This window comes from Bos mutus, chromosome 9 (assembly GCF_027580195.1).
Source record: "Bos mutus isolate GX-2022 chromosome 9, NWIPB_WYAK_1.1, whole genome shotgun sequence".
Lineage (NCBI taxonomy): Eukaryota > Metazoa > Chordata > Mammalia > Artiodactyla > Bovidae > Bos > Bos mutus.
In genome coordinates, this window is record NC_091625.1 from 33,270,919 (window position 1) to 33,296,626 (window position 25,708).

General features: G+C 40.0%; 1 protein-coding gene across 1 annotated transcript; it reads right to left on the reverse strand.

Moving 5' to 3' along the window:
• Positions 1-37: 37 nt before the first annotated feature.
• Positions 38-24,504, reverse strand: LOC102267798 (nephrocan-like). Its single transcript, XM_005900055.2, has 3 exons — positions 24,307-24,504; positions 10,896-11,797; positions 38-2,264 (listed from the first exon to the last, which is right to left on the reverse strand). The coding sequence occupies exons 1-3, from the start codon at positions 24,493-24,495 to the stop codon at positions 1,817-1,819; spliced, it is 1,539 nt and encodes a 512-aa protein (XP_005900117.2). The 5' UTR covers positions 24,496-24,504; the 3' UTR covers positions 38-1,816.
• Between the last annotated feature and the right edge of the window lie 1,204 nt (positions 24,505-25,708).

The following is a 25,708-nucleotide window of genomic DNA, read 5'->3' on the forward strand; positions in this document are numbered from 1 at the left end:
TTTGTAATTTTGATGAAAATCTTTGTAGAAAACTATAGCTGATAAATTTTACTGTTTAGAACAGCAGCTGATTTTGATGGGGTTTTAAATTTATTTGCAAGTAGATCATTTTCACAAGTCCCCAGAGGAGGAAATGGTAACCCACTCTATTATTTTTGCCTGAAAAATCCTGTGGACAAGAGCCTGGCAGGCTACAGACTATGGGGTCGCAAAGATTCAGACATGACTGACCGACTAAGCACACAGCACATTTTCACAGGTAGGTTGATAGAAAATTATCCCACAGTCACACCTATATCCTCTGTCAGGCAGCTCTCAAATGCATGCAGATAATCACAAGGGAGGCACAGCAGAGACTATGGTCCCCTGAGAAAATTGAATGTAACTAAAGCATGCTCTTTTCAGGAAGCCTGGTACAGGGACATCTGAGGTAATTACACTGCCAGTTTACATTTCCCTTTCTGATTTCCCTTTGGTCGTGGGGAGACTGTCAAAGTAGCCTTGGCTTCTGTCCCTTAGTTAAAGGCAAACATGTGACTCAAGCTAGAACAATTAGTCTCTCCCTCTGAGGATGTGACTCCTGAGAAGAGGGGAGCTATTAATAACACTGATAATAGTGGAACACTTCGTTCTGCAGAGAGAACCCTGAAAAAGCTCAGGGACTCTCCATTACGTTCTTTTCCCTGGGGCCCAACCTGATCTCCATCCTTACCATATGCTCCAGTTTTTCCTTTGATTCTGTGAGCTAGTCCCAATCTTTTCAATAAATTATTTCCTGCTTGAAGTTAGAGTCCATTTTTATTTCTTGTAAGCAAACGTGTATAGTATAGGCCTTTAGGTACCAGCTTCATATACGAAATCATCACTTTTTATTTGAGAAAACGATCTGCTCAATTTGCAGGAAGTTAGATGGCGATTTTATTGGGCATTACTGTTTGTCTAGGTTTCAGTATAAAACACAAATTACTTTTAACATGGTAGGAATTTACATCTTCTTCTGAATGTTGATCTTTTCTACATTACTCCTTCCACCTCAACTTATCTTAACCGTCATTTCAACTTAACTGTCATTTCATTCATTAAAAAAACAGAGAAAAACTTATTTAAACTTATTGCATATCTAAATGTATTATATATTTCTGCTTAACAGATTGAACATTAAAAAGCATTTTTTGTGGAGCAAAGAGGACTTTTAGGGCAGTGAGACTACTCTGTGATACTATAATGGTGAATACATGTCATTATATGTTTGTCCAAACCCATAGTATGTACAGAAGAATTGATACTTTTGAACTCTCAGAAAAGTCTTCTCTCAAGAGAAAAACTGACTCATTGGAAAAGACCCTGATGCTGAGAAAGATTGAAGGTGGGAGAAGAAGGGGATGACAGAGGATGAGATGGTTGGATGGCATCACTGACTCAATGGACATGAGTTTGAGTAAATTCTGGGAGTTGGTGATGGACAGGGAGGCCTGGCGTGTTGCAGTCCATGGGGTCGCAAAGAGCTGGACATAACTGAGTGACTGAACTGACTGATGGTATGTACAACACCAAAAGTGAACCCCAATGTAAACTGTGGACTTTAGGTGATTATGATGCGCTGATACAGGTTCATCAACTGTAATAAATGTTCCACGTCTGGTGGGACATGTAGTAATGCAGGAGGCTATGTTTGTGTAGGGGTAGAGGGTATACAGGAAATCTCTGTACTTTGCTCTCGATTCTGCTATGAACCTAAAACTGCTCTAAAAATGAGGTCTACTTTTAAGAAAGAAAGAAACAAAATCTTTTTCTAAACTGCAAACAAAGCTCATCCTTAATCTATCTCATAATCATAATAATCATCATCCACATTGATTCTGATGCTGGCGTGCTCCTCCAGCTTTGGTTTCTTTTTGGTCTCTTTGCTTTTCTCGGTCAGATGTAAGTGATGCTCACATTGCTTCATGATCTTCTTGGAAGACATCCAGCTCTCCCCTTGTCGTTCAGCTGGTGCCACACACTGTCCTCCCCTCACATCTGTGCCCTTGGCCTTCAGGACCTCTCTGGCTCTCAGGAGACTGCAGGTGCAATTCCATGGATTTCCATCCAGATACAGGTGCCGGAGGCGAGGCAGCACCTCCAGGGCTTTGAGGTCTAAAGCGGAAAGCCTGTTGTTCCTGAGGTTTAGAACCTGAAGCTGCTTCAGATCCTTGACCTCCCTCTCAGCAATATCCTGGATGGCATTGCCTTTTAGGTCCAGCCTGGCTAAGGTTCCTGGGAGCCTGAAAAAGCATGGAAACAGGATGTGAGAGGAGGCTGTGACCGTCATTCCAAACTGCCGAGGCAACTCAGACTGAGCAACATCCAAGTTTGCTGCACCGTTCTGTTCCCTCTGAAGCTAGAAAACAAGCTTTATTTTGAAAAGATAATTTAAAGTACAAACCCAAGTCTTACCTATTGATCTTTAACCCTTTCTCATAGGACTTATTTTCTAATCCTCTGATTTCTTCTATTTTATATTCATATATTTTTCTCCTCCAGTGAAAATCTTGAAAAAATGGCTAATTCCATGTCTGGGGCAAAGTAAGCTAGAACATCTGAACCAGAACGCAATGAATTGTTCAGAGATTGCTGGAACACCTATCATGATGGCTGCTATCCAAAAATACAGTGTTAGCAAGAGTGTGGAGAAATTGGAACCTTTGTGCACTGTGGATGGGAGGATAAATGGTACAGATGATATGGAAAACAGTATGGTGGTCCTCCCCAAATTAAAAATACAATTGCCATATGATCCAGCAATTCCACTTTTGTGTATAAACTCAAAAGAATCGAAAAGAAGTTCTCAAAGAGATACTTATGCACCCATGTTATACTCCCATGTCAAATTCACAATAGTTAGAATGTGGAAGCAATCCAAATGTCCATTGATTGATGAATGAGTAAGCAAAATACAAAATATTAGTACCTACAATGGAATATTATCCAGCCTTAAAACGAAGGAAATTCTGACTCATGCTACAACATGAATAAGGATACTACGCTAAGTGGGAAAAAAAGCCAGTCATAAAAAGATAACTTCCCTGGTGGCTCAGACGTTAAAGAATCTGCTCCAATATAGGAGACCCGGATTCGATCCCTGGGTCAGGAAGATTCCCTGGAAAAGGGAATGACAACCCCCTCCAGTATTCTTGCCTGGATAATTCCACGGACAAAGAAGCCTGGTGTGCTACAGTCCATGGGATCACAAAGAGTCTGACACGACTGACTGACAAACACTTCACTTCAAAAGATAACTGCTGTATGATTCTACTTATATAAGATGTCTAGAGTAGTCAAATTCATAGAAACAGAAAGTAGAATAGTGGTTGTCAGGGATTTAGGGAGAGGGGAAATGAGCTGTTTAATGGGTACAGAGTTTCAGTTTCACAAGATGAAAAAGTTCTGGACGCTGGTTGCACAACAGTGCAAATATACTTAATGTTGAATTGTACATTTTAAAATGGTTAACATGGTGAATTTTATGTTATGTGTGTTTTACCATTTTTTTTTTTAAATAGAGATAATGGAATTGTGTCCCATGAACACAGGAACCAGCTTGGAGAGGCTCCTATTAAGGAAATTTGAGCATCAAAAGAGACTAGCAACTATAAATAACCATAACTCACTGAATGAATTAAGATCTCTGGGTCCATAGTGATATTTATAAAACAAAAAAAATAAAGAAACAGAAAAAAAAAAGCTACACAATAATGTTAAATGGGGAAAATAGAAGACAAAATTGATTTGAAATACATAAAAACAACTTATGGCTAGACATGGGTTCTGATTGAGCAGTTATGGATGACTCCTTTGTTTCTCAGCACACAAAGTTTTCAACCTTGAACAGGTATTGCTGTATAATCAGAAAAAAAAAATTTAACTGTGGCTACCAATTTGAAAAATTTCATGCTAACAACTGTTGATAAAAATAAAAAGGATCACAGTTGTGAACTGAAAATCTTTCTCTGAGTCAACAACTTTCCATTAAGTGCTTCCCTTGTGGCTCTGACGGTAAAGCGTCTGCCTACAATCTGGGAGACCCGGGTTGGATCCCTGGGTCGGGAAGTTCCCCTGGAGAAGGAAATGGCAACCCACTCCAGTATTCTTGCCTGGAAAATCCCATGGACGGAGGAGTCCGATAGGCTACAATTCATGAGGTCGCGAAGAGTCAGACACAACTGAGCCACTTCACTTCATTCTCTTTATGAAGTGCAATAAGCGAAAAAGTTTTATGGGAAAAAAGGTCCTGAAAAATACCACCCAAATGCTATCTCCATGCCATGTGAATGTATTCTATTTCATGCTTTTTAGTATTCACTGGAATTTTTTATGGTGGTCTCAGTCATATGATTGCTATGCCAAACAGAAAGAAACAAATGAATTTAACCATATTTTACAACAATATTACCTTTTGTTTGTTATAGTGTTATTTTTAGATGAATTTAATTCTAAAAGGTTAATCTTTTAGGCTACTGGAATGGGTAGCCATTTTCTTTTTCAGGGGATCTTCCCAACCCAGGGATTGAACCCTAGTCTCCCACATTGCTGGCAGATTCTTTACCATCTGAGCCACCAGGGAAGCCCATGGTTACTGGCACTTAGCCTAAATTTTGTCCTTGGTTTTTTTCTTTGATATTTACATTTTATAGTTGTATATATTTATGTTTATGTATTTTATATTTGTATTCATCTCCTAAACCATATAATATATATACATACATAAGTATTTGTGCTTTTGAATATTTTAAAGTCATGCTTGTTTAAAGTGACTTTTTTAAAATTTGGAATTAAATTTACCTAACAAAATAGGTTAATTTACCAGGGAAAATCACTTCATACATTTTAAGTGTGGTATAAGCTTCTGCAAAGACATTTTCTCTTAATAAGTCTGTTGTTAATACAATTAACAATTTTCAAATTGATATCCATAGTTAAATTCAGTTTGAAATTAATCCCTGAGAGAATTTAACTTTGTGCACACACCAGCTTATCCAGCTTACATCTCGAAAAGTTATACAGAAAATCTGTGTGTAGCTTTTTTTTTTCCCCCCAAAAAATGGACTGTTAATTGGTGATGATGCGGCAACCAAGGCTCTGGAACTATTGAGGGTACAAGGGGCACAGCAGCTGAGGAAAGATATGGTAAACTCAAGAGTCAAGTCTACTTATTAAGACTTTGAGTTCTAACTCTGGCTATTCTATCTACTAGTATGTGACTTCAGGTAAATTATTTAGCTCTTTTTTTTTGGCCACATCCACAGCATGTGGGATCTTTGTTCCCCGACTAGGGATTCAACCCATGCCGCTTGCATTGGAAGTGGAGTCTTAACCACTGGGCCACTGCGGAAGTCCCAGTTATTTAGCTTTTTAAAGCTTCTGATTTTCCAAGTATTCACTGCACAGAAGTCACATAAAAATGTTAACTAAGGACAATGAGCAAGCCAAGCTTTTCTTTTAAACAAACACACTTATTCAATTATCAGCTGGGTAGCCAAAAACTGTACCTGTTCTTAGAAGTATCTTTTTTTCTTTCATGTTGTTATGGATAATCAAAATGGTATTATAAGAGAAATCAGTAATTTCCTGCATTTGGCAGTCATTTATTTCTTTGATATAGTTTGTCTTTATAAATCTGATTTCTATAAAAATGTAGCCCTGATTTTAAGACAAACAAGTGTTTAGAAATGCTGTTTGTTCTTTGGGCAATACCCCTTCTTAGCGTAAAAAGAGGCACACCCCCATTTTGTCAGTAAATGGCACTTGAGTGTAAGAAAAAAATGCTAACTGGCTTCATTTGGTTGTAGAAAGCTATTCTGGATTTGAATTACCCAAACTGTGAATAATGAAGGAATGGTGTAACTTATCTTTGTTCCCTGAGCTGCAGACTGGTGAAATGAGAAGCAGCAAAAAGTGAGACCCAGGTTCTGGGTAGTCTAAATTCTAAGTTGTGATTGAGTCACTCAGTCATATCCAACTCTCTTGCGACCCCATGGACTGTAGGCTGCCAGGCTCCTCTGTCCATGGAATTTTTCAGGCAAGAATACTGGAGTGGGTTGCCGTTTCCTCCTCCAGAGGATCTTCCTGACCCAGGGAACACATGCACATCTTCTGCATTAGCAGGCAGATTCTTTATGGTTGAGTCACCAGGGAAGCCCAAGGAATAGATAGTATTGTACTTTAATTCTTTATAGGAGGGAAACCATGGAAAAACTTTTTGGGGTCCTTCCAAATTTCCAATTCAAAGAAAAATTGCAGAGTAGGGGTTTGGTGGTCATGACGGGAATTTAAAAATCACTTTCTATAAGAACACAGGCCAAGTTCTCTGACAGAGTAGAGAGCTGTGTGGCTTCATTTATGCCTCATGGGCATACCCATGAGCTACCCCCTGGTCGCTCATTACTTGCCTCATTGTCCTTTCCCAGTAGTTCTCAACCTGGGCTATGCCTTAAATTCATCTGGGGAGCTTTTTAAAAATACTGATGCCTGGGGTGATGACGTAACTGGTTTGAAGTGAGGTCTAGGCATGAATGGGCTTTTTAAAAGTTATCCAAATTGTGAAATCAGATTTGAAAATTAGGGTTAGCTCAGGCTTGCAAGGGCTTCCCTGGTGGATCAGTGGTAAAAAAAAAAATCTGCCTGCAACGCAGGATACCTGGGTTCAATTCCTGGATTGGGAAAATCCCCTGGAGGAGAGCATGGCAACCCACTCCAGTATTCTTGCCTGGAAAATTCCATGGACAGAGGAGCCTGGAGGGCTACAGTCCATAGGGTTGCACAGAGTCGGACAGGACGGAAGCGACTGAGCAGCAGCAGCAGCAGGCTTCAGTCAGTTCAGTTCAGTGGCTCAGAAATGTCCAACTCTTTTCGACCCCATGGACTGCAGCACACCAAGCTTCCCTGTCCATCACCAACTCCTGGAGCTTGCTCAAACTCATGTCCATTGAGTCAGTGATGCCATCCAACCATCTCATCCTCTCTCGTCCCCTTCTTCTCCCGCCTTCAGTCTTTCCCAGCATCAGGGTCTTTTCAAATGAGTTAGTTCTTCACATCAGGTGGCCAAAGTATTGGAGTTTCAGCTTCAGCATCAGTCCTTCCAATCAATATTTAGGACTGATTTCCTTTAGGATGGACTGGTTGGATCCTCCTGCGATCCAAGGGACTCTCAAGAGTCTTCTCCAACACCACAGTTCAAAAGCATCAATTCTTCAGCTCTCAGCTTTCTTTATAGTCCAACTCTCACATCCATACATGACTACTGGAAAAACCATAGCTTTGACTAGATGGACCTTTGTTGGTAAAGTAATGTCTCTGCTTTTTAATATGCTGTCTAGGTTGGTCATAGCTTTTCTTCCAAGGAGCAAGTGTCTTTTAATTTCATGGCTGCAGTCACTATCTGCAGTGATTTTGGAGCCCAAAAATATAAAGTCTCTCACTGTTTCCATTGTTTCCCCATCTATTTGCCATAAAGTGATGGGACTAGATGCCATGATCTTAGTTTTTTGAATGCTGAGTTTTAGGCAGCAGGCTTGCAAACCCATTATACATTCTGTTGGGTAAAAGCATTGTGCTTTCTGTAGTCACTTATTAAAACACAGATACTCTGTCAGAAGTAATTAAGAATAATTAAGCTACTTTTCACTCATTAAACTTAGCAGGATTACTCCCCCAAATGCTTTCTAAAAGTCACCTGAATAGAAAAATTCACCAAGTTCACAGTTTTGTCCATGGCTGTCAGAGCCTGCTGAGAATCCTTAGGTGAGATAGTTACTCCCTAACCTGTTTTGTGACTTTTTACTTGATGCATATTTTTTGGAGGAGCATGCAGTAGTCGAAAATATAGTAGAGAAATTATTTAAATAACAAGAATGTTGTTGTTCAGTCACTCAGTCATGTCTGACTCTTTGCAACCCCATGAACTGCAGCACACCAGGCTTCCCTGTCCTTCAGTATCTTCCAGAGTTTGCTCAAACTCATGTCCATTGAATTGGTGATGCCATCCAACCATCTCATGCTCTGTCATCCCCTTCTCCTCCTGCCTTCAATTTTTCCCAGAAAGCAGGGTGTTTTCCAATGAGTCAGTTCTTCACATCAGGTAGCCAAAGGGTACTGGAGCTTCAGCTTCAGCATCAGTCCTTCCAATCAATATTCAGGGTTGATTTACTTTAGGATTGACTTATTTGATCTCCTTGCTGTCCAAGGGACTCTCAAGAGTCTTCTCCAACATCACAGTTCAAAAGCATTAATTCTTCAGCATTCAGCCTTCTTTATGGTCCAACTCTCACATCTGTACATGACTACTGAAAGAACCATAGCTTTGACTATATGGACCTTTGTCAGCAAAGTGACATCTCTGCTTTTTAATACTCTGTCTAGGTTTGTCAGAGCTTTTCTTCCAAGGAGCAAGCATCTTTTACTTTCATCGCGGCAGTCACCATCTGCACTGATTTGGGAGCCCAAGAAAATAAAACCTGTTACCATTCCCCATGGGAATATGGGAATACCAGACCACCTGATCTGCCTCTTGAGAAATTTGTATGCAGGTCAGGAAGCAACAGTTAGAACTGGACATGGAACAACAGACTGGTTCCAAATAGGAAAAGGAGTACGTCAAGGCTGTATATTGTCACCCTGTTTATTTAACTTATATGCAGAATACATCATGAGAAATGCTGGACTGGAAGAAGCACAAGCTGGAATCAAGATTGCCGGGAGAAATACCAATAACCTCAGATATGCAGATGACACCACCCTTATGGCAGAAAGTGAAGAGGAACTCAAAAGACTCTTGATGAAAGTGAAAGTGGAGACTGAAAAAGTTGGCTTAAAGCTCAACATTCAGAAAACCAAGATCATGGCATCCAATCCCATCACTTCATGGGAAATAGATGGGGAAACAGTGGAAACAGTGTCAGACTTTATTTTGGGGGGCTCCAAAATCACTACAGATGGTGACTGCAGCCATGAAATTAAAAGACGCTTACTCCTTGGAAGGAAAGTTATGACCAACCTAGATAGCATATTCAAAAGCAGAGACATTACTTTGCCAACAAAGGTTCGTCTAGTCAAGGCTATGGTTTTTCCTGTGGTCATGTATGGATGTGAGAGTTGGACTGTGAAGAAGGCTGAGCACTGAAGAATTGATGCTTTTGAACTGTGGTGTTGGAGAAGACTCTTGAGAGTCCCTTGGACTGCAAGGAGATCCAACCATTCCATTCTGAAGGAGATCAGCCCTGGGATTTCTTTGGAGGCAATGATGCTAAAGCTGAAACTCCAGTACTTTGGCCACCTCATGCGAAGAGTTGACTCATTGGAAAAGACTCTGATGCTGGGAGGGATTGAGGGCAGGAGGAGAAGGGGACAACAGAGGATGAGATGGCTGGATGGCATCACTGACTTGATGGATGTGAGTCTGAGTGAACTCTGGGAGTTGGTGATGGACAGGGAGGCCTGGCGTGCTGTGATTCATGGGGTCGCAAAGAGTCAGACACGACTGAGCTACTGAACTGAACTGAACTGAACCATTCCCCATTACCATTTCCCCTGTTACTATTGTTTCCCCATCTATTTGCCATGAAGTGAAGGGACCGGATGACATGATCTTGGTCTTAAGAATGAGAGTCTTGAAATACTGACCACATGCTCTAGCCTTAGAGCCTTTGTACTGGCTGTTGTGTCTAGAACACTCCCACCCCTGCACACCCTGCCCACCGCCCCACAAAGACCACTGCCCCACAAAGAAAAAGAATCTGCTGTTTAATAAACAACATAGTATCTTTTTAAGGAGAATAATAGTACTTACTCTTCTATTTTTATTCTACTTTAAAATGTGAAACATGGGATAAAAGTTAAATAGAGTCAATTAACATGAACATATTAGTAACAGATTATGACTTTGGTTAGAGGGGAACAAGTACAGTTGGTTGGAGATAGAAGTAGGGATATTTGGAAAAAATTTATTAAGCGCCAGAGTATGAGGATGTATGTGTGTTTGTGTGTGAGAGACAAAGAGAATAAAAGAAACAACTGAAAACATAAGGTAAGACCAACACAAACTGACTCACACACTCACAAACAGGCCCACAGAAAACTAAGCAGCACCCCACAGCACTGAGAAAAACAAATGACTCCTAAATGCATAATTCAAAATAAATACAATGTTAGATTTCAAGATTTTGATTTTTCCCTTATAAACTATTTCAATGCTTTTAAAAATATAAATGTCTTACTACATTTTCCCCCTCAGTTTTTCCTGGGGTCCTTGCTTTGCTAGTGTTAAACACATGCCTTGCTTCCCAAATGGTGCAGTGGAATCTGCCTGCCAATGCAGAAGATGCAAGAGACACGAGTTCCATCCTTGGGTCAGGAAGATCCCCTGTAGTAGGAAACGGCAACCTGCTCCAATATTCTTGCCTGGAAAATTCCATGGACAGAGGAACCTGGCAGCTACAGTCCATGGGGTTGTAAAGAGTCAGACAGGACTAAGCATGCACCCCCTTAAGCACATGCCTAGTGCGCCTGTTGCTGGATCCAGGCCATAGCTTAGAAAACCAGAACACATTTTTACAAGTAATAGCCCCCTGTGATGTTCGTTAGCATACTTCCCTGAAGCTGCAGTTGTTTCTAATACAGATCTCTAATATAGATCTGTTGGTATCTTGTCCCACAGGCAAGGTAAGTTAGTGCAGGAGTCAGCTTGAGGGCTGGAGATTCCAAACCCTTGTTTAAAACTTCTGCCTCTGAACCCTTGGATAGCTTTAATCAGATAAATTACATTTACTTGGACTACTTTTCTTTCTTGTATAATGTACTTAGTTGCCCCCATCTTTGGAAGACTTCTCTGGTAAGTTCCACAGATGATAAAGCTCACTTACCGCAGAGGTATAGACAGGAGTAGGTTCTGCTCCAAGGCCAGATTGGAGAGCTGGGAACACTTCTGCAGGGCTCCAGCTTCAAACAAGCTGACAATGTTGTTGTCCAGAAACAAGTGTTTCAAATCTCGGAGGTCCCGGAAATCCTGCGCGGTAACTTTCCGAATCAGATTATTGCTGATATCCAGCTTTTGTAGCCGGGCTGGTAGTCGGAGGGGCAACGTCTGAAGTTGGTTTTGGGACACCTCAAGGGTTGTTAAATTGGCAAGGAGCTGTGCCCCCTCGATGGAAGAGAGTGAGTTTTCTGACAGGTAAAGGTGGGAAAGATTCTCTAAGTGTTTCATATCTCGAAACCTCACCGCTTTGAGCCGGTTTCTCTCCATTTTTAAAGAGAGCAAAGATTTGGGGAGGTTAATAGGAATTTTAGTCAGAAAGTTACTACTGAAACTGAGAAATTGCAGAGACTGAAGGGAAGTGAAGAAGCTAGCTGGTATGAGATGTAGCTTGTTATTTTCCATGCTCAGATGTTTCAGATGGGGAAGTGCCAGCGGTCCCTCCACATTCTCGATGTTGTTGGCGTCTAACATCAAGTTTTGCAGACTGACAAGGGAGGAGAGCATGCTGGGAGAGATAGAAGAGATCAGATTGTTTTTCAGTTCAAGGATTTTTAATTTCTTCAGTCCTTCAAAATCAGATCCGTGAAGGACATATATTGAATTATCATTTAGTTTTAACACTTCAAGACTGGCTGGGAGAGCACGGGGGACCCGTCTTAACTTATTTTTCCAGAGTTCCAAGGTCTTCAAAGTACTCAGAGTTTTGAAAGTGTCGTTTTCTACTGACTCTGTTCCACTGGCCAGCAGAAGAAAATCTTCTAGAGCTAACATTCGGGTAAAGTTAGAGAGCTATTAAAAAAAAAAAAAAAGCAGGGATGGGGAAAAGAGGAGAAAAGCAGTAAATTAGGATTATTATTTTTAAAAAGGCATATATGTTTCCATTCAATACTAATGATACTTCAGCTTCTTCCTTCAGGATCTATTTTATTTTATTACTGCTGCTGCTGCTGCTAAGTCATTTCAGTCGTGTCCGACTCTGTGCGACCCCACAGATGGCAGCCCACCAGGCTCCGCCGTCTCTGGGATTCTTCATGTTGTTGTATAGCAAAACCAATACAATATTGTAAAGCAACTTCTCTCAAATTAAAAAAAATTTTAAGTAATGAAACTTTTTTTAATTTGAGGGAAGTTGCTTTACAACATTGTATTGGTTTTGCTATACAACAACATGAATCAGTCATAATTATATACATATATGTTCCAGTACTTTGGCCACCTCATGCGAAGAGTTGACTCATTGGAAAAGACTCTGATGCTGGGAGGGATTGGGGGCAGGAGGAGAAGGGGACACAGAGGATGAGATGGCTGGATGGCATCACTGACTCGATGGACGTGAGTCTGAATGAACTCCGGGAGTTGGTGATGGACAGGGAGGCCTGGCGTGCTGCGATTCTTGGGGTCGCAAAGAGTTGGACACGACTGAGCGACTGATCTGATCTGATATATACCCCTTCCCTCTTGAACCTCCCTCCCCACCCCATTCCCTCCCTCAAGGTCATCACAGAGCACAGGCTGGGCTCCATGTGGTTTTAAATTATCTCTTGGAAAAGGATAGAAACTCAGGTCCTGACCATTTTTATTCACACCTGCTAGAGGGACGGGGGAGCCTGGTGGGCTGCCATCTATGGGGTCGCACAGAGTCGGACACAACTGAAGCGACTTAGCAGCAGCAGCAGTGTAAGAGGTCTAAAATATTTTAAGCACTTTCATATACTATTGATAGACATAAAATTGGCCAACTTTTGCTGTGTATTCTTTGACCCAGCAAGTTTACTTCTAGGTAGAAGTGCTTACAAATTGCACAATGATGTGTGCGACAGGATGTTCTTTGTTGCATCATCTTGTAACAGCCAAAAAGGAAACAATCTGGAAATTTCACTAAGCTGTTAACTAGAGTTGCTAACTCTTAGAAGGTAAGGTTATCGGGAATTTTCATTATCTATCTACATTTCACATTGTCTAGATGTTTAAAATTATTAAATTACATTTAAACAATTTTAAGCATTAAAAGTAAAAAAAATTTAATGTCCTAGATACTGCTATCAGTTGGATGGGCCTATTAGAAAGACATTTTCAAGTATATTATAGTTTGGAAAACTAGTCTCCTTGTTCCCACTCCCCAATTTTTGTTTCATTGATGAAAAAGATTCATGAAGAAACAAATAGGATACACGTGTCTCCATGTCTGTAGAGCAAGGAGTCCATTCATGCATATACCCCAGACCTAATGCAATTCCTCTCCTCGATTTTAGGAATCTGATACACTTTCTCCATGGTTTGCAAGTTTAAGCACCCCTATCTTTCCACATACCCTCCAAACTCCTAGCTTGACATCTACCTCCTTTTTAGGATGGTGTAATTTTTGGTATTTGTTTCTCGAGTAAAATCATGTTTAGGTAAATGAAGAATTGTTCCAGATTTTCCTCAGCTTAATAAATCTTCACAAAATTTTCAACCTGATTTAGAATTCAGTTAAGCTGGAATTTTCAATGCACAATTTTATGTCTTACTGTCTACAGCTTCTAAATGTTGATTTAATTGTGCAGTTGAACCCTTTTGTAATACCAGTATACAGTTAATACCTTCAAAGTGGGTTAATTCTGCAGCACATATTTGTTATATGTGATTATACTATAGGAGGACCTGTGATGTGAATTATGGTATATTTTAAAGCATCTCCTAAAATGGTACACTATTTGAAGAATCTCGTGTTAAAAATTCAATAAACAAATATTTTTAATCATAAAATTTTTGGCAGCTGCCTTGGCTTATATATTGCTGCTAACATTTGATATTTTCTTAATGATTAATCAGATGCATTAATTAGTCATAGTCCCAAGAATAGTACTTTTTGTTTTTGAATTTGTTGAGCATCTACAAGTTCCATGTGCTTTTTTACATGTTATTATTAGTTCTCTTCATAACCCTGCAAGTTTGAATTTCAACAGGGTTTACAGAACTCCAAAGCCCTTTCTTCCTCAACTCATCATTTTCTAATACATTGTCTGCTGCCTGTGGTCTATAATTAATGTTTTTCAAATGAGACACAAGATCTGGACACAGATCGTATTTTTAGAAAAGCAGAAATTTTAGAGATTATATAGTACAAATCTTCCATATAAGGGAAGGTTTAAGCTGGAATCAAGATTGCCAGGAGAAATATCAATAACCTAAGATATGCAGATGACACCACACTTAAGGCAGAAAGTGAAGAAGAACTAAAGAGCCTCTTGATGAAAGTGAAAGAGGAGAGTGAAAAAGTTAGCTTAAAGCTCAACATTCAGAAAACGAAGATCATGGCATCCAGTCCCATCACTTCATGGCAAATAGATGGGGAAACAATGGAAACAGTGATGGGTTTTATTTTCTTGGGCTCCAAAATCACTGCAGAAGGTGACTGCAGCCATGAAATTAAAAGACACTTGCTCCTTGGAAGGAAAGTTATGACCAACCTAGATAGCATATTAAAAAGTAGAGACATTACTTTACCAAAAAGGTCCATCTAGTCAAAGCTATGGTTTTTCCAGTGGTCATGTATGGATGTAAGAGTTAGACTATAAAGAAAGCTGAATGCTGAAGAATTGATGCTTTTGAACCGTGGTGTTGGAGAAGACTCTTGAGATTCCCTTGGACTGCAAGAGGAACAAACCAGTCAATCCTAAAGAAAATCAGTCCTATATATTCATTGGAAGGACTGATGCTGAAGCTGAAACTCCAATACTTTGGCCACCTGATGTGAAGAATTGGCTCATTGGAAAAGACCCTGATGCTGAGAAAGATTGAAGGTGAGAGGAGAAGGGGATGACAGAGGATGAGATGGTCATGAGTTTGGGCAAGCTCCGGGAGTTGGTGGACAGGGAAGCTTGGTGTGCTGCAGTCCATGGGGTTGCAAAGATTTGGACATGACTGAGTGACTGAACTGAACTGAACTGAAGCAATGAGGCCAAAAAATAAAAATAAAATAAATGACCTGTCCAAGATGCAGGGTGTTTAATCTATTCTTCATTCTAAATTGCCTTTTTCTAGGCTTTCTTTCATATTAAGTCACAAATGACTCTACACATTGATTTGCACCTCTGGGACTGTTGATGTCCCGAAAAAAAGACCTTGATGTTGCAAATGCCTCCACTTCTATCTGCTTGATGACAAACCCTAAAAAGACAGCTGACTATGCAGCCAGTCTCAGAGATGACATGAATCTGAATGGACAGTTTCTCTGAGGACAAATTGTGGTGTGGGAGCTTCAATTTGTCTCCATTTTTATATATAAAGTATATAGACTAGCCTACATAGTAAATACCAGTCATATTCTTAACTAAATCCAGGGAATAGTCGTTTTATGTTATTAAGCATAGAGAACCTTTTCCCTTTATCAGGTGAATGCAGATTACTTTTGCCAAAGCCAAAACAACACCCAGTTGTGGATGTGACTGGTGATGGAAATAAAGTCCAATGATGTAGAGAGCAATATTGCATAGGAACCTGGAATGTTAGGTCCATGAATCAAGGCAAATTGGAAGTGGTCAAACAGGAGACAGCAAGAATGAGCATTAACATTTTAGGAATCAGCGAACTAAAATGGACTGGAATGGGTGAATTTAACTCAGATGACCATTATATCTACTACTATGGGCAAGAATACCTTAGAATAAATGGAGTAGCCATCATAGTGAACAAGAGTCCAAAATGCAGTACTTGGATACAATCTCAAAAGTGACAAAATGATCTCTGTTTGTTTCCAAGGTAAATCATTCAAAATCACAGTAATCCATCTATGCCCTGACCAGTAATGCTGAAGAAGCTGAAGTTGAACAGTTCTATGAAGACCGATAAGACCTTCTAGAGCTAACACAAAAAACATGTCCTCTTCATTATAGGGGAATGGAATGCAAAAGTAGGAAGTCAAGAACTACCTAGAGTAACAGGAAAATTTGGCCTTGGAGTACAAAACGATGCAGGTCAAAGGCTGACAGAGTATAGTAAACACCTTCTTCCAACAACACAAGACTCTACATATGGACATCACCAGATGGTCAATACCTAAATCAGATTGGTTATATTCTTTGCAGCCAAAGATGGAGAAGCTCTATACAGTCAGCAAAATCAAGACAGAGAGCTGACTGTGGCTCAGAATTTATTGCCAAATTCAGACTTAAATTGAAGCAAGTAGGGAAAACCACTAGACCATTCAGGTATGACCTAAATCAAACCCCTTACAATTATAAAGTGTAAGTGACAAACAGATTCAACATATTAGATCTGATAGACAGAGTGCCTGAAGAACTGTGGATGGAGGTTCATGACAGGAGGCAGTGATCAAGACCATCCCCAAGAAAAAGAAATGCAAAAGGCAAAATGGTTGTCTGAGGAGGCCTTAAGTATCTGAGAAAAGAAAAGAAGCAAAAGGCAAAGGAGTAAAGGAAAGATATACCCATTTGAATGCAGAGTTCCAAAGAATAGCAAGGAGGGATAAGAAAGCCTTCCTCGGTGATCAATGTAAAGAAATAGAGGAAAAAATAGAATGGGAAAGAGTAGAGATCTCTTCAAGAAAATTAGAGATACCAAGGGAACATTTCATGCAAAGCTGAGCACATTAAAGGACAGAAATGGTATGGACCTAACAGAAGCAGAAGATATTAAGAAGAGGTGGCAAGAATACACAGAAGAAATGTACAAAAAAAGATCTTCATGACCCAGATAACAATGGTGTGATCACTCACCTAGAGCCAGACATCCTAGAATGTGAAGTCAAGTGGGCCTTAGGAAACATCACTTCAAACAAAGCTAGTGGAGGTGATGGAATTCCAGTTGTGCTATTTCAAATCCTAAAAGATAATGCTGTGAAAGTGCCACACTCAATATGCCAGCAAATGTGGAAAACTCAGCAGTGGCCACAGGACTGGAAAGGTCAGGTTTCATTCCAATCCCAAAGAAAGGCAATGCCAAAGAATGCTCAGACTACTGCACAATTGCACTCATCTCACACTCTAGCAAAGTAATGCTCAAAATTCTCCAAGCCAGGTTTCAACAGTACATAAACTGTGAACTTCCAGATGTTCAAGCTGGATTTAGAAAAGGCAGAGGAACCAGAGATCAAATTGCCAACATCCATTGGAAGATCGAAAAAGCAAGAGAGTTCCAGAAATACGTCTACTTCTGATTTTTGACTATGACAAAGCCTCTGTTGTGGATCACAACAAACTGTGGAAAATTCTTCAAGAGATATGAATACCAGACCACCTGACCTGCCTCCTGAGTAATTTGTATGCAGGTCAAGAAGCAACAATTAGAATTGGACATGGAACAACAGACTGGTTCCAAATTGGGAAAGGAGTACATTAAGGCTGTATATTGTCACCCTGCTTATTTAACTTCTGTGCAGAGTACATCATGTAAAATGTTGGGCTGGATGAAGCACAAGCTGGAATCAAGATTGCTGGGAGAAATATCAATAACTTCAGATATGCAGATGACACCACCCTTATGGCAGAAAGTGAAGAAGAACTCAAGAGCTGCTTGGTGAAAGTGAAAGAGAAGAGTGAAAAAGTTGGCTTAAAACTCAACATTCAGAAAACGAAGATCATGGCTTCTGGTCCCATCATTTCATGGCAAGTAGATGGGGAAATAATGGAAACAGTGAGAGACTATTTTGGGGGGCTCCACAATCACTGCAGATGGTGATTGCAGCCATGAAATTAAAAGAAGCTTGCTCCTTGGAAGAAAAGCTATGACCAACTTAGCATATTAAAGAGCAGAGACATTACTTTACCAACAAAGGTCCGTCTAGTCAAAGCTATGGTTTTTCCAGTGGTCATGTATGGATGTGAAAGTTGGACTATAAAGAAAACTGAACACCGAAGAATTGTTGCTTTTGAACTGTGGTGTTGGAGAAGACTCTTGAGAGTCCCTTGCAGAGCAAGGAGATCCAACAAGTCCATCCTAAAGGAAATCAGTCCTGAATATTCATTGGAAGGGCTGATGCTGAAGCTGAAACTCCAATACTTTGGCCACCTGATGCGAAGAACTGACTCCTTTAAAAAGACCCTGATGCTGGGAAAGATTGAGGGCAGGAGGAGAAGGGGATGACAGAGGATGAGATGGTTGGATGGCCTCACCGATGCAATGGACGTGAGTTTGAGCAAGCTCTGGGAGTTGGTGATGGACAGGGAGGCTCGGCGTGCTACAATCCCACGGTCACAAAGAGTGGAACACGACTGAGCGACTGAACTGAACTGATTATTAGTTAAAATGGCCTACCATTTTCTAAATATTTACTATGCTTATCTTTTGTCTTTTAATTGAAGGATACTTACTTTATACTTTTGTGTTGGTTTCTGCCGTACAACAACTGAAACAGCCTAAGTATACTTACGTCTCCTCCTCCTTGAACCTCCCTCCCACCCCGCCCGTGTAGGTTGTCACAGAGCAGCGGGCTGAGCTCCCTGTGTCATCCAGCCACTCCCCACTAGCATCTGCTTTGCATCTGGTAGTGTATATGTGTCAGTGCCACTCTCTCACGCTGTACCACCCTCTCTCTTCCCCTGCTGTGTCCACAAGTCCTCTCTCTACGTCTGCTCTCTGTTCCTGCCCTCAGATAAGTTCATCGGTACCATTTTGCTAGGTTCTGTATATATGTGTTCATATACAGTACTTGTTTTCTCTTTCTGACTTGCTTCACTCTGTATAACAGCCAGTAGGTTCATCCATGTCACTGGAACTGGCACATACAACGCTTATGTTTACAAAGCTCTGTGTGTAAACATGATTATTCCCTTTTCACTGAGGGAAACTAAAGCTCAAGAAGACAGAACAATTTGTCCAAGTATTTCTTGCTAGGAAGTGGAAAGATTGGGCTTCCAATCCAGGTTTATTACCCTAACACATATATTTTAAAAAATTAATCTATTTATTTTAATTGGAGGCTAATTACTTTACAATATTGTGGTGGTCTTCGCCATACATCGACATGAATCAGCCATGGATGTATATGTGTCCCCCCATCTTGAAAATCCCACCTCCCTCCCCACCCCATCTCTCTGGGTTGTCCCAGAGCACTGGCTTTGAGTGCCCTGCTTCATACATCGAACTTGCGCTGGTCATCTATTTAACATATGGTAATACACATGTTTCAATGCTATTCTCTCAAATCATCCTACCCTCACCTTTTCCCACAGAGTTCAAAAGTCTGTCCTTTACATCTGTGTGTTTTTTGATGTCTCTCATATAGGGTTTTTGTTACCATCTTCTTTGTAAATTCCATAATGTGTGTCAATAGACAATATTTGTCTTTCCCTTTCTGACTTATTTCACTCTGTATAACAGGCTCCAGTTTCATCCACCTCATTAGAACTGATTCAAATGTGTTCTTTTTTATAGCTGAGTAATATTCCATTGTGTACATGTACCACAACTTCCTTATCCATTCGTCTGCCAACAGACATCTAGGTTGATTCCATGTCCTGGCTATTGTAAACAGTGCTGCGATGAACATTGGAGTACATGTGTCTCTTTCACTTCTGGTTTCCTAGGTGTGTACACCCAGCAGTGGGATTGCTGGGTCATAAGGCAGTTCTATTTACAGTTTTTTTAAGGAATCTCCATACTGTTCTCCATAGTAGCTGTACTAGTTTGCATTCCCACCAACAGTGTAAGAGGGTTCCCTTTTTTCCACACTCTCTCCAGCATTCATTGTTTGTAGACTTTTGGATCGCAGCCATTCTGACCGGTGTGAGATGGGACCTCATTGTGGTTTTGATTTGCATTTCTCTGATAATGAGTGATGTTGAGCATCTTTTCATGTGTTTGTTAGCCATCTGTATGTCTTCTTTGGAGAAATGTTAACACACATATATTTTTAACTTTACTGTTTATAACATGAATTTAGCTGAAGTGTATAGAGTTCTGGTGCCACAATGAGAAAGACACCCATTGATTTTCAACTTATCAGTTGAGTTTGCAGAGCTGACAAAGGCAAAAAAAAATCTGCCAGACTTGTTTTTTCCATTTCCGTGGGCTGAGCAGGGTTGTGCTCAAGAGATGTGGAAAGAGATGCTTTTGCCCTGGAGCTAACCTTGGGACTGTTGGCCATTTGTCAACATTGGTTAAAAAGCAAGGCAAGTGTGGTTTGGTGTTAACAATTAGGCTTGGGGGAAAAAAAGAAAAACAGGCTTAGAAAGCTTAGCTAAGTAAAATTCCTGCCATCACAGTTTTACAGTTTGGTGAACCTAATACTTATGGAGATAGAAGTTACCATATAATATGAAAAGTTAAAGAAAAAAAAAGCAAGCCAAGTAAAATGAAACAGAGCAGAGGGGCCAATTCTGCTGGTCTCTCCATGAAAAGGCTTTGTTTCAGTTTTCAGTTCTGGGAAGCTCCCCCTCCAAGCACTAGAGGGTCACAGGACTTCCTTAGGCTCTGTTTAGGTCAAATGCACACAGGAATCCGACACGTTCACAGTGACTGCCTCAGACATATGTGAACCAAGCCAGCAAGGCGTTTTCTAAACTATGTTGGAATTTTTCCTGATCATCGAAGCAACATTTGTTCTCTGTAAAAAATTTAAAAATTCTGCAAAGTATGGAGAGAATATAAAAAGAATTCATAACCTCTCCCTTGTTGATAAACTATATAGTTCTTTTTAAAAAATATGTATTTATTTATTTGACTGCAGTACATCTTAATTGGGGGCTTCCCAAATGGGATAGTGGTAAAGAATCTGCTTGCCAATGCAGGAGACCCAAGAGATGTAGGTTCATTCCCTGGGTGGGGAAGATCCCCTGGAGGAGGAAATGGCAACCCACTCCAATATTCTTGCCTGGAAAATTCCATGGACAGAAGAGCCTGGCAGGCTACAGGCCATGGGGTCGCAAATAGCCAGACACAACTGGGGGGCGGCACTGAGACTGCAGTTGCGGCACCAGGTATCTAGTTCCTTCACCAGGAATCAAACCCAGGACCCCTGCATTGGGAGCACAGAGTCTTACCCGCTGGGCCATCAGGGAAGTCCCTATACATTTCTTACACAAGAAGAATCTGAAGTACCTTCTTCTCTTCCACAAAAGATATATGTAAATAATTATTTTCATTGACTGCCACCAGAAAGACATTTCTGTATGCATGCTAAGTTGCTTCAGTCATGTCCAACTCTTTGCAACCTTATGGACTGTAACCTGCCAGGCTCCTCTGTCTACAGAATTCTCCAGGAAAGAATGCTGGAGTGGGTTGCCATGCCCTCCTCCAGGGATCTTCTCATCTGAGGAATTGAACCTGCATTTCCTGTGGCTCTTACATTGCAGGCAAGTTCTTTACCACTGAGTCACTGGAGAACCCCAAAGACATTTCTATTTGTTCTTTATATGTTAGAGCTAAACCTGCAAAACTCTTAGAAGAAAATACAGGCATGCATTGTCGTGACCTTGGGTTTGGTAAAAGTTATCTTGGGTATGACACCAGATATGATCCTCTCCAGCAGCACCAGCTGTCCAGGTATAGGAGAAACAAAGGAAAGTGGTCACGTTAAATAGAGACTGAGGCTTTGCTGAATAAGTGTTGAGATAATTGGTAAAGAACCTGCCTGCAATGCAAGAGCCACAGGAGATGCAGTTTCAATTCCTGGGATAGGAAGATCCCTGGAGGAGGGAATGGCAGCCCATTCCAGTATTCTTGCCTGGAGAATTCTGTGGACAGAGGATCCTGGTGAGTTACAGTCCATAGGGTCACAATTGTGGGATGCAAAAGGGGAAGGGGTAGGGAAAGAAGATAAATAAGAAATGGACTGATATCTGAGAGAATGTGGGTAGATCTAGGATTAGAAGTCTCCATGAGGTAGAATGATAAGCGCAGCATGTGGCAGCTGAATAGAAAGGAGATAATGACAAGAGAGCGCATATGGGAATTCAAGATTTTTGACTAGAAAAATTTCAGGTATAAAGAGGATTATGATATAAACAAGAGAGTAGACAGCTGTGGAGAACTGCAAATGTAGATAGATAATTTTTGTGAGTTCAAGGAAGTGTGGGACTAGGATATTGAACGCTAAAGGCACCCCAAAAGATGCAGAACTTAGGATGGAGAGGAAGACTAGGAGACTTAGGATGAAAGAGACAGGGGCACAGTATAAAACTCACAGAGGAACAAACAGAGTGTTATTGTCTGATGATGTGCACCTCAAAGAAGTATGGATTTTTACAGATAAAAGGATGAATAAAACCCTCTTTTCTTGAGGGCAGAAACTGAATTTTTAATACTTTTTTTATCTTTTTGACTGTACTGGGTGGCTTGTAGGATCTTTGTTGCCCAACCAGGGATTAAACCTGAGCCACATCAGTTGAGAGCCTAGAATCCTAACCACTAGGCCACTAAGAAACTCCTGGAACTGAATTTTTCATCTTTTATCTCCAGTCTCAACCACAGCATTCACAGACCCAAAGACAATTGAATCATATGAACAAGTAATAGACACATTTAAAATTGTGGTATATATACACATATATATGTATATATAAACATGTATGCATGTTTATATATACATGCATGCATGCATACATGTATATGTTATGTATGTGTATATATGTACGTGTATGTGTGTGTGTGTGTGTGTGTATATAGTTTATATTGTTATTAATCTGTAGATCCATTTTAAGTCTTTTTGTTTAAAATACAGGCACCCAATTCTATAATTCAAACCAGATAAACAGAATAACATTGCATTCACTAAATGCAAGTAAAATATGGTCATTTAAAGCCTGAAGGATTTTTAAAAGGGAAAAGAAAAGTATTATTGCTCAGAACTTTCTACTTCCTTCACCAAACAGTCCTTTCTTTCTTCAACTTTTCTTCTGCGAACAGTCCTTTCTAGAGATAATTAACTAGGTTAAAGTCAGGGAAGTGGCAATATTGCTATTCAATGAACCTAAACCAATCAATATTGCTGTTCAGTGAACCTAAACCAGTGACAAATGAACTCAATCAGTAAGTGAGTTTGATGAGAGACATAATTTCATTTTACTGACTGCAGAGCAGCAGTGGGGGATCATTACCAGGCTTCGTTGACACTCCACCTCTCAGTATCTCAAGTCCTCAGGACAAATATTTAAGCATTTTGCCCTTTAACCAGGTGTCTTGCTTGAATTCTGAGACCTGACAGGCATTAGGCACTACTGGATTAGAAGAGGAAAGTAAACAGATGACGACTAGGCAGTGGTGCTTATTGAACCTCGAAATAAATACCATGCCACATATTTCAAACTCCCAGGGTTTGTGTGCACCTACATTAAAATTTCTTGACCAAATAAAACAAGGGGACAGGGAGGTGTCTCTGTTTGAAGGAAAAGTACATTCCCTTGCTGAGTCTCTGCATCTGGATCATACACAGGTATTTCCTTATCTTAAGGTTTGGATTGATGAGGGGGAAGCAGTGACCAGAGAGTCATAGAATTTTCCATTTAGAAAATTCCTGGGATCCCCAATCTAATCCAGCCTTCTCATGTCATAAAAGTAACAAATAAGGTCCAGAGATTTTTTTTTTTAACTGCTTGCCTAAGGTAATTCTATCGCTAGTGAGAAAACTAAAATGAGAACTCTAGTCTCTTGATACCTTTCAAAATACCAAAGGTCAAAAACAAGTTTCTTCATGTTATACAAGTCAGACAGATCTATAGCACTCTTTTCAAGTGCCCTCTGAATAGGAAAGCATGAAAATAAACGCCATAATTAAAAGCACATAGATCAACTAAAAATAAATAAATTAAAAAATAAAAGCACATAGAATGAGAATTTCAGTAATGTGGCAAAACAAAAACGTGTATTTCTTCTGTATAAGTTTCCATAAAGATATTAATGCCTGGCTGGTTTGTAGGGTTTGTATGAATAATTCTCACATGCTGTGTTTATCTTGATAGCCTTATAATGTTATAAGTATCATCTGCCTTCTATGGCATAAACAAAAGTATGTTTTTTCGCCCAAATTCTTTTTAAAATGGGGACACGAAGAAACCAATGCTCTCAAACTCTTTTTGTTAAGAATCATTACTTTACTTTAACTCTGCAACAACATAATTAAAATTTTAAAAAACTAAAACAAAATATTATTTTATTATTGGGGGGGCTCCTTAACTAAAATGAAATATCCAGAGGCACATACCCATCTCACTACACAGAGCAAACAGGTAGCTAGTACAGCAACACAATTTCATAATCATTGCTTTTAAGTTTTGATTATTTACATTAAGTTTAACAACCCCACAGTCACCCCTTCACCCTGTCTCACAAAATAAAGTTGCAGGAGAATGAGTGATTACCTGAAGGTGTTGAATTTTGCTATGGCTGATGTAGAGCTTCTTGGTGGTGGAAGGAATGCCCGATGGCACCTCCGTTAGCCTGTAGCATTGCACCGACTGCTCTGAGTCACAGCTGCATCGTCCAGGACAGTGAGGATCGAGACCATAGCAGAGAGAGAGCAGAGCAAGGAAAGCGTAGAGCAGACACATCTCCCAAAACAGGGCCTCTCACGTAGCAGGCGAGTGTTCAGGCGATGCCTCACTTTTTATACTGTGAAATCTGATCATAGAACCTTATGAATGTGTACTCTGTCAATGTAAGAAGACAGGAGAGAAAAAATTCCCAATTTGCCTGGGTTAAAATGTTAGCAACTATTACAAAGAGGAAGGCACTTAAACATTGATAAGCTGCCTTAATATTTGTAGGTGAGCAAAACCCTATGTTATTTATGGCTTGAAAGGCTAATCTGCAAACACCTCTATTATCTGTAGTTTCCTTGTTTTGTTAAATGTGACACTCGGGAATTAGGGGGAAAAGACAAAGAGCTGTTTTATAGTGGGCTATAAAACCATTGAATTTTCTGTGACCCTGTATTAAAACCATTTTTGTGGGATTGCAATGGGCAGGTGTTTTCTCCTCACATTAACCAGTATGGGAAAATAGACAGGTTTTCTATTTATTATTGTTGTTTTAGTATTTTATTGCTAGTGAAACGATGGGGGTACAATGGAGAGATGTTTAGAGCCACAGGTAACTTGATTCATCTGTCACTTGATCACCCTCATATCACATATAGAAAATATTTTTGTTGTTCAAAACTGTTACTGACTCGGATGAAAATATGACATCACACTAGGCCTATTATCTTTGTTTGTTTGTAATAATGGAAGAAAAGTTCTTTCGTTTTCAGAGGAACTTGGTCGTGAATTCCTACCAGTGAGGGAAAGCTTCCTATGTCCTGGGGGCCCCACCGTTGTGACTTCGTGTCTTGCTGTGTTTATCCCTGCTGAAGGAATTTGAAAGTGTTTTAAGCAAAAGATTATATAGAGAAACTCTTTCCCCCAAAATTGAAGACCTAAATTTCCCCATGTGGCTTCAGCAGATTGCTCTTAGAAACTCTTCCTAATATTGAAAATCTTCTCTGATCGCCTCTTCAACCTTACTTTGCTACAATTGTCACTTCGAAGGCAAAAGTTTCTTGGCTGTAATAATCAATTCATTCTATTTCCAAAGGATTTTGTGTGCTTTTCCCAAAAGACTTTTTCTTCTCCTCTTTTCTAATTGTTTTTCCTCTGTTTTCTTTTACTATCAGAGACAGGAAGTGATAAGAGATTTCTGTCAATATTCTGATTTTCAAGAAGCTTTATTATTTATTTCTCTTGTCCAGTAATAGAATTTTTAGAATAGAATAGAATTTTTTTT

Excerpts from the sequence above, each read along its gene's own strand:
- LOC102267798 (XM_005900055.2), bottom strand. The coding sequence starts at position 24,495 with ATGTGTCTGCTCTACGCTTTCCTTGCTCTGCTCTCTCTCTGCTATGGT. Across the intron at positions 11,798-24,306 it reads GCAAAATTCAACACCTTCAG|CTCTCTAACTTTACCCGAAT; the intron begins GTAATCACTCAT and ends TTTTTTTAATAG. Across the intron at positions 2,265-10,895 it reads CTCCTGTCTATACCTCTGCG|GCTCCCAGGAACCTTAGCCA; the intron begins GTAAGTGAGCTT and ends ATGCTTTTTCAG.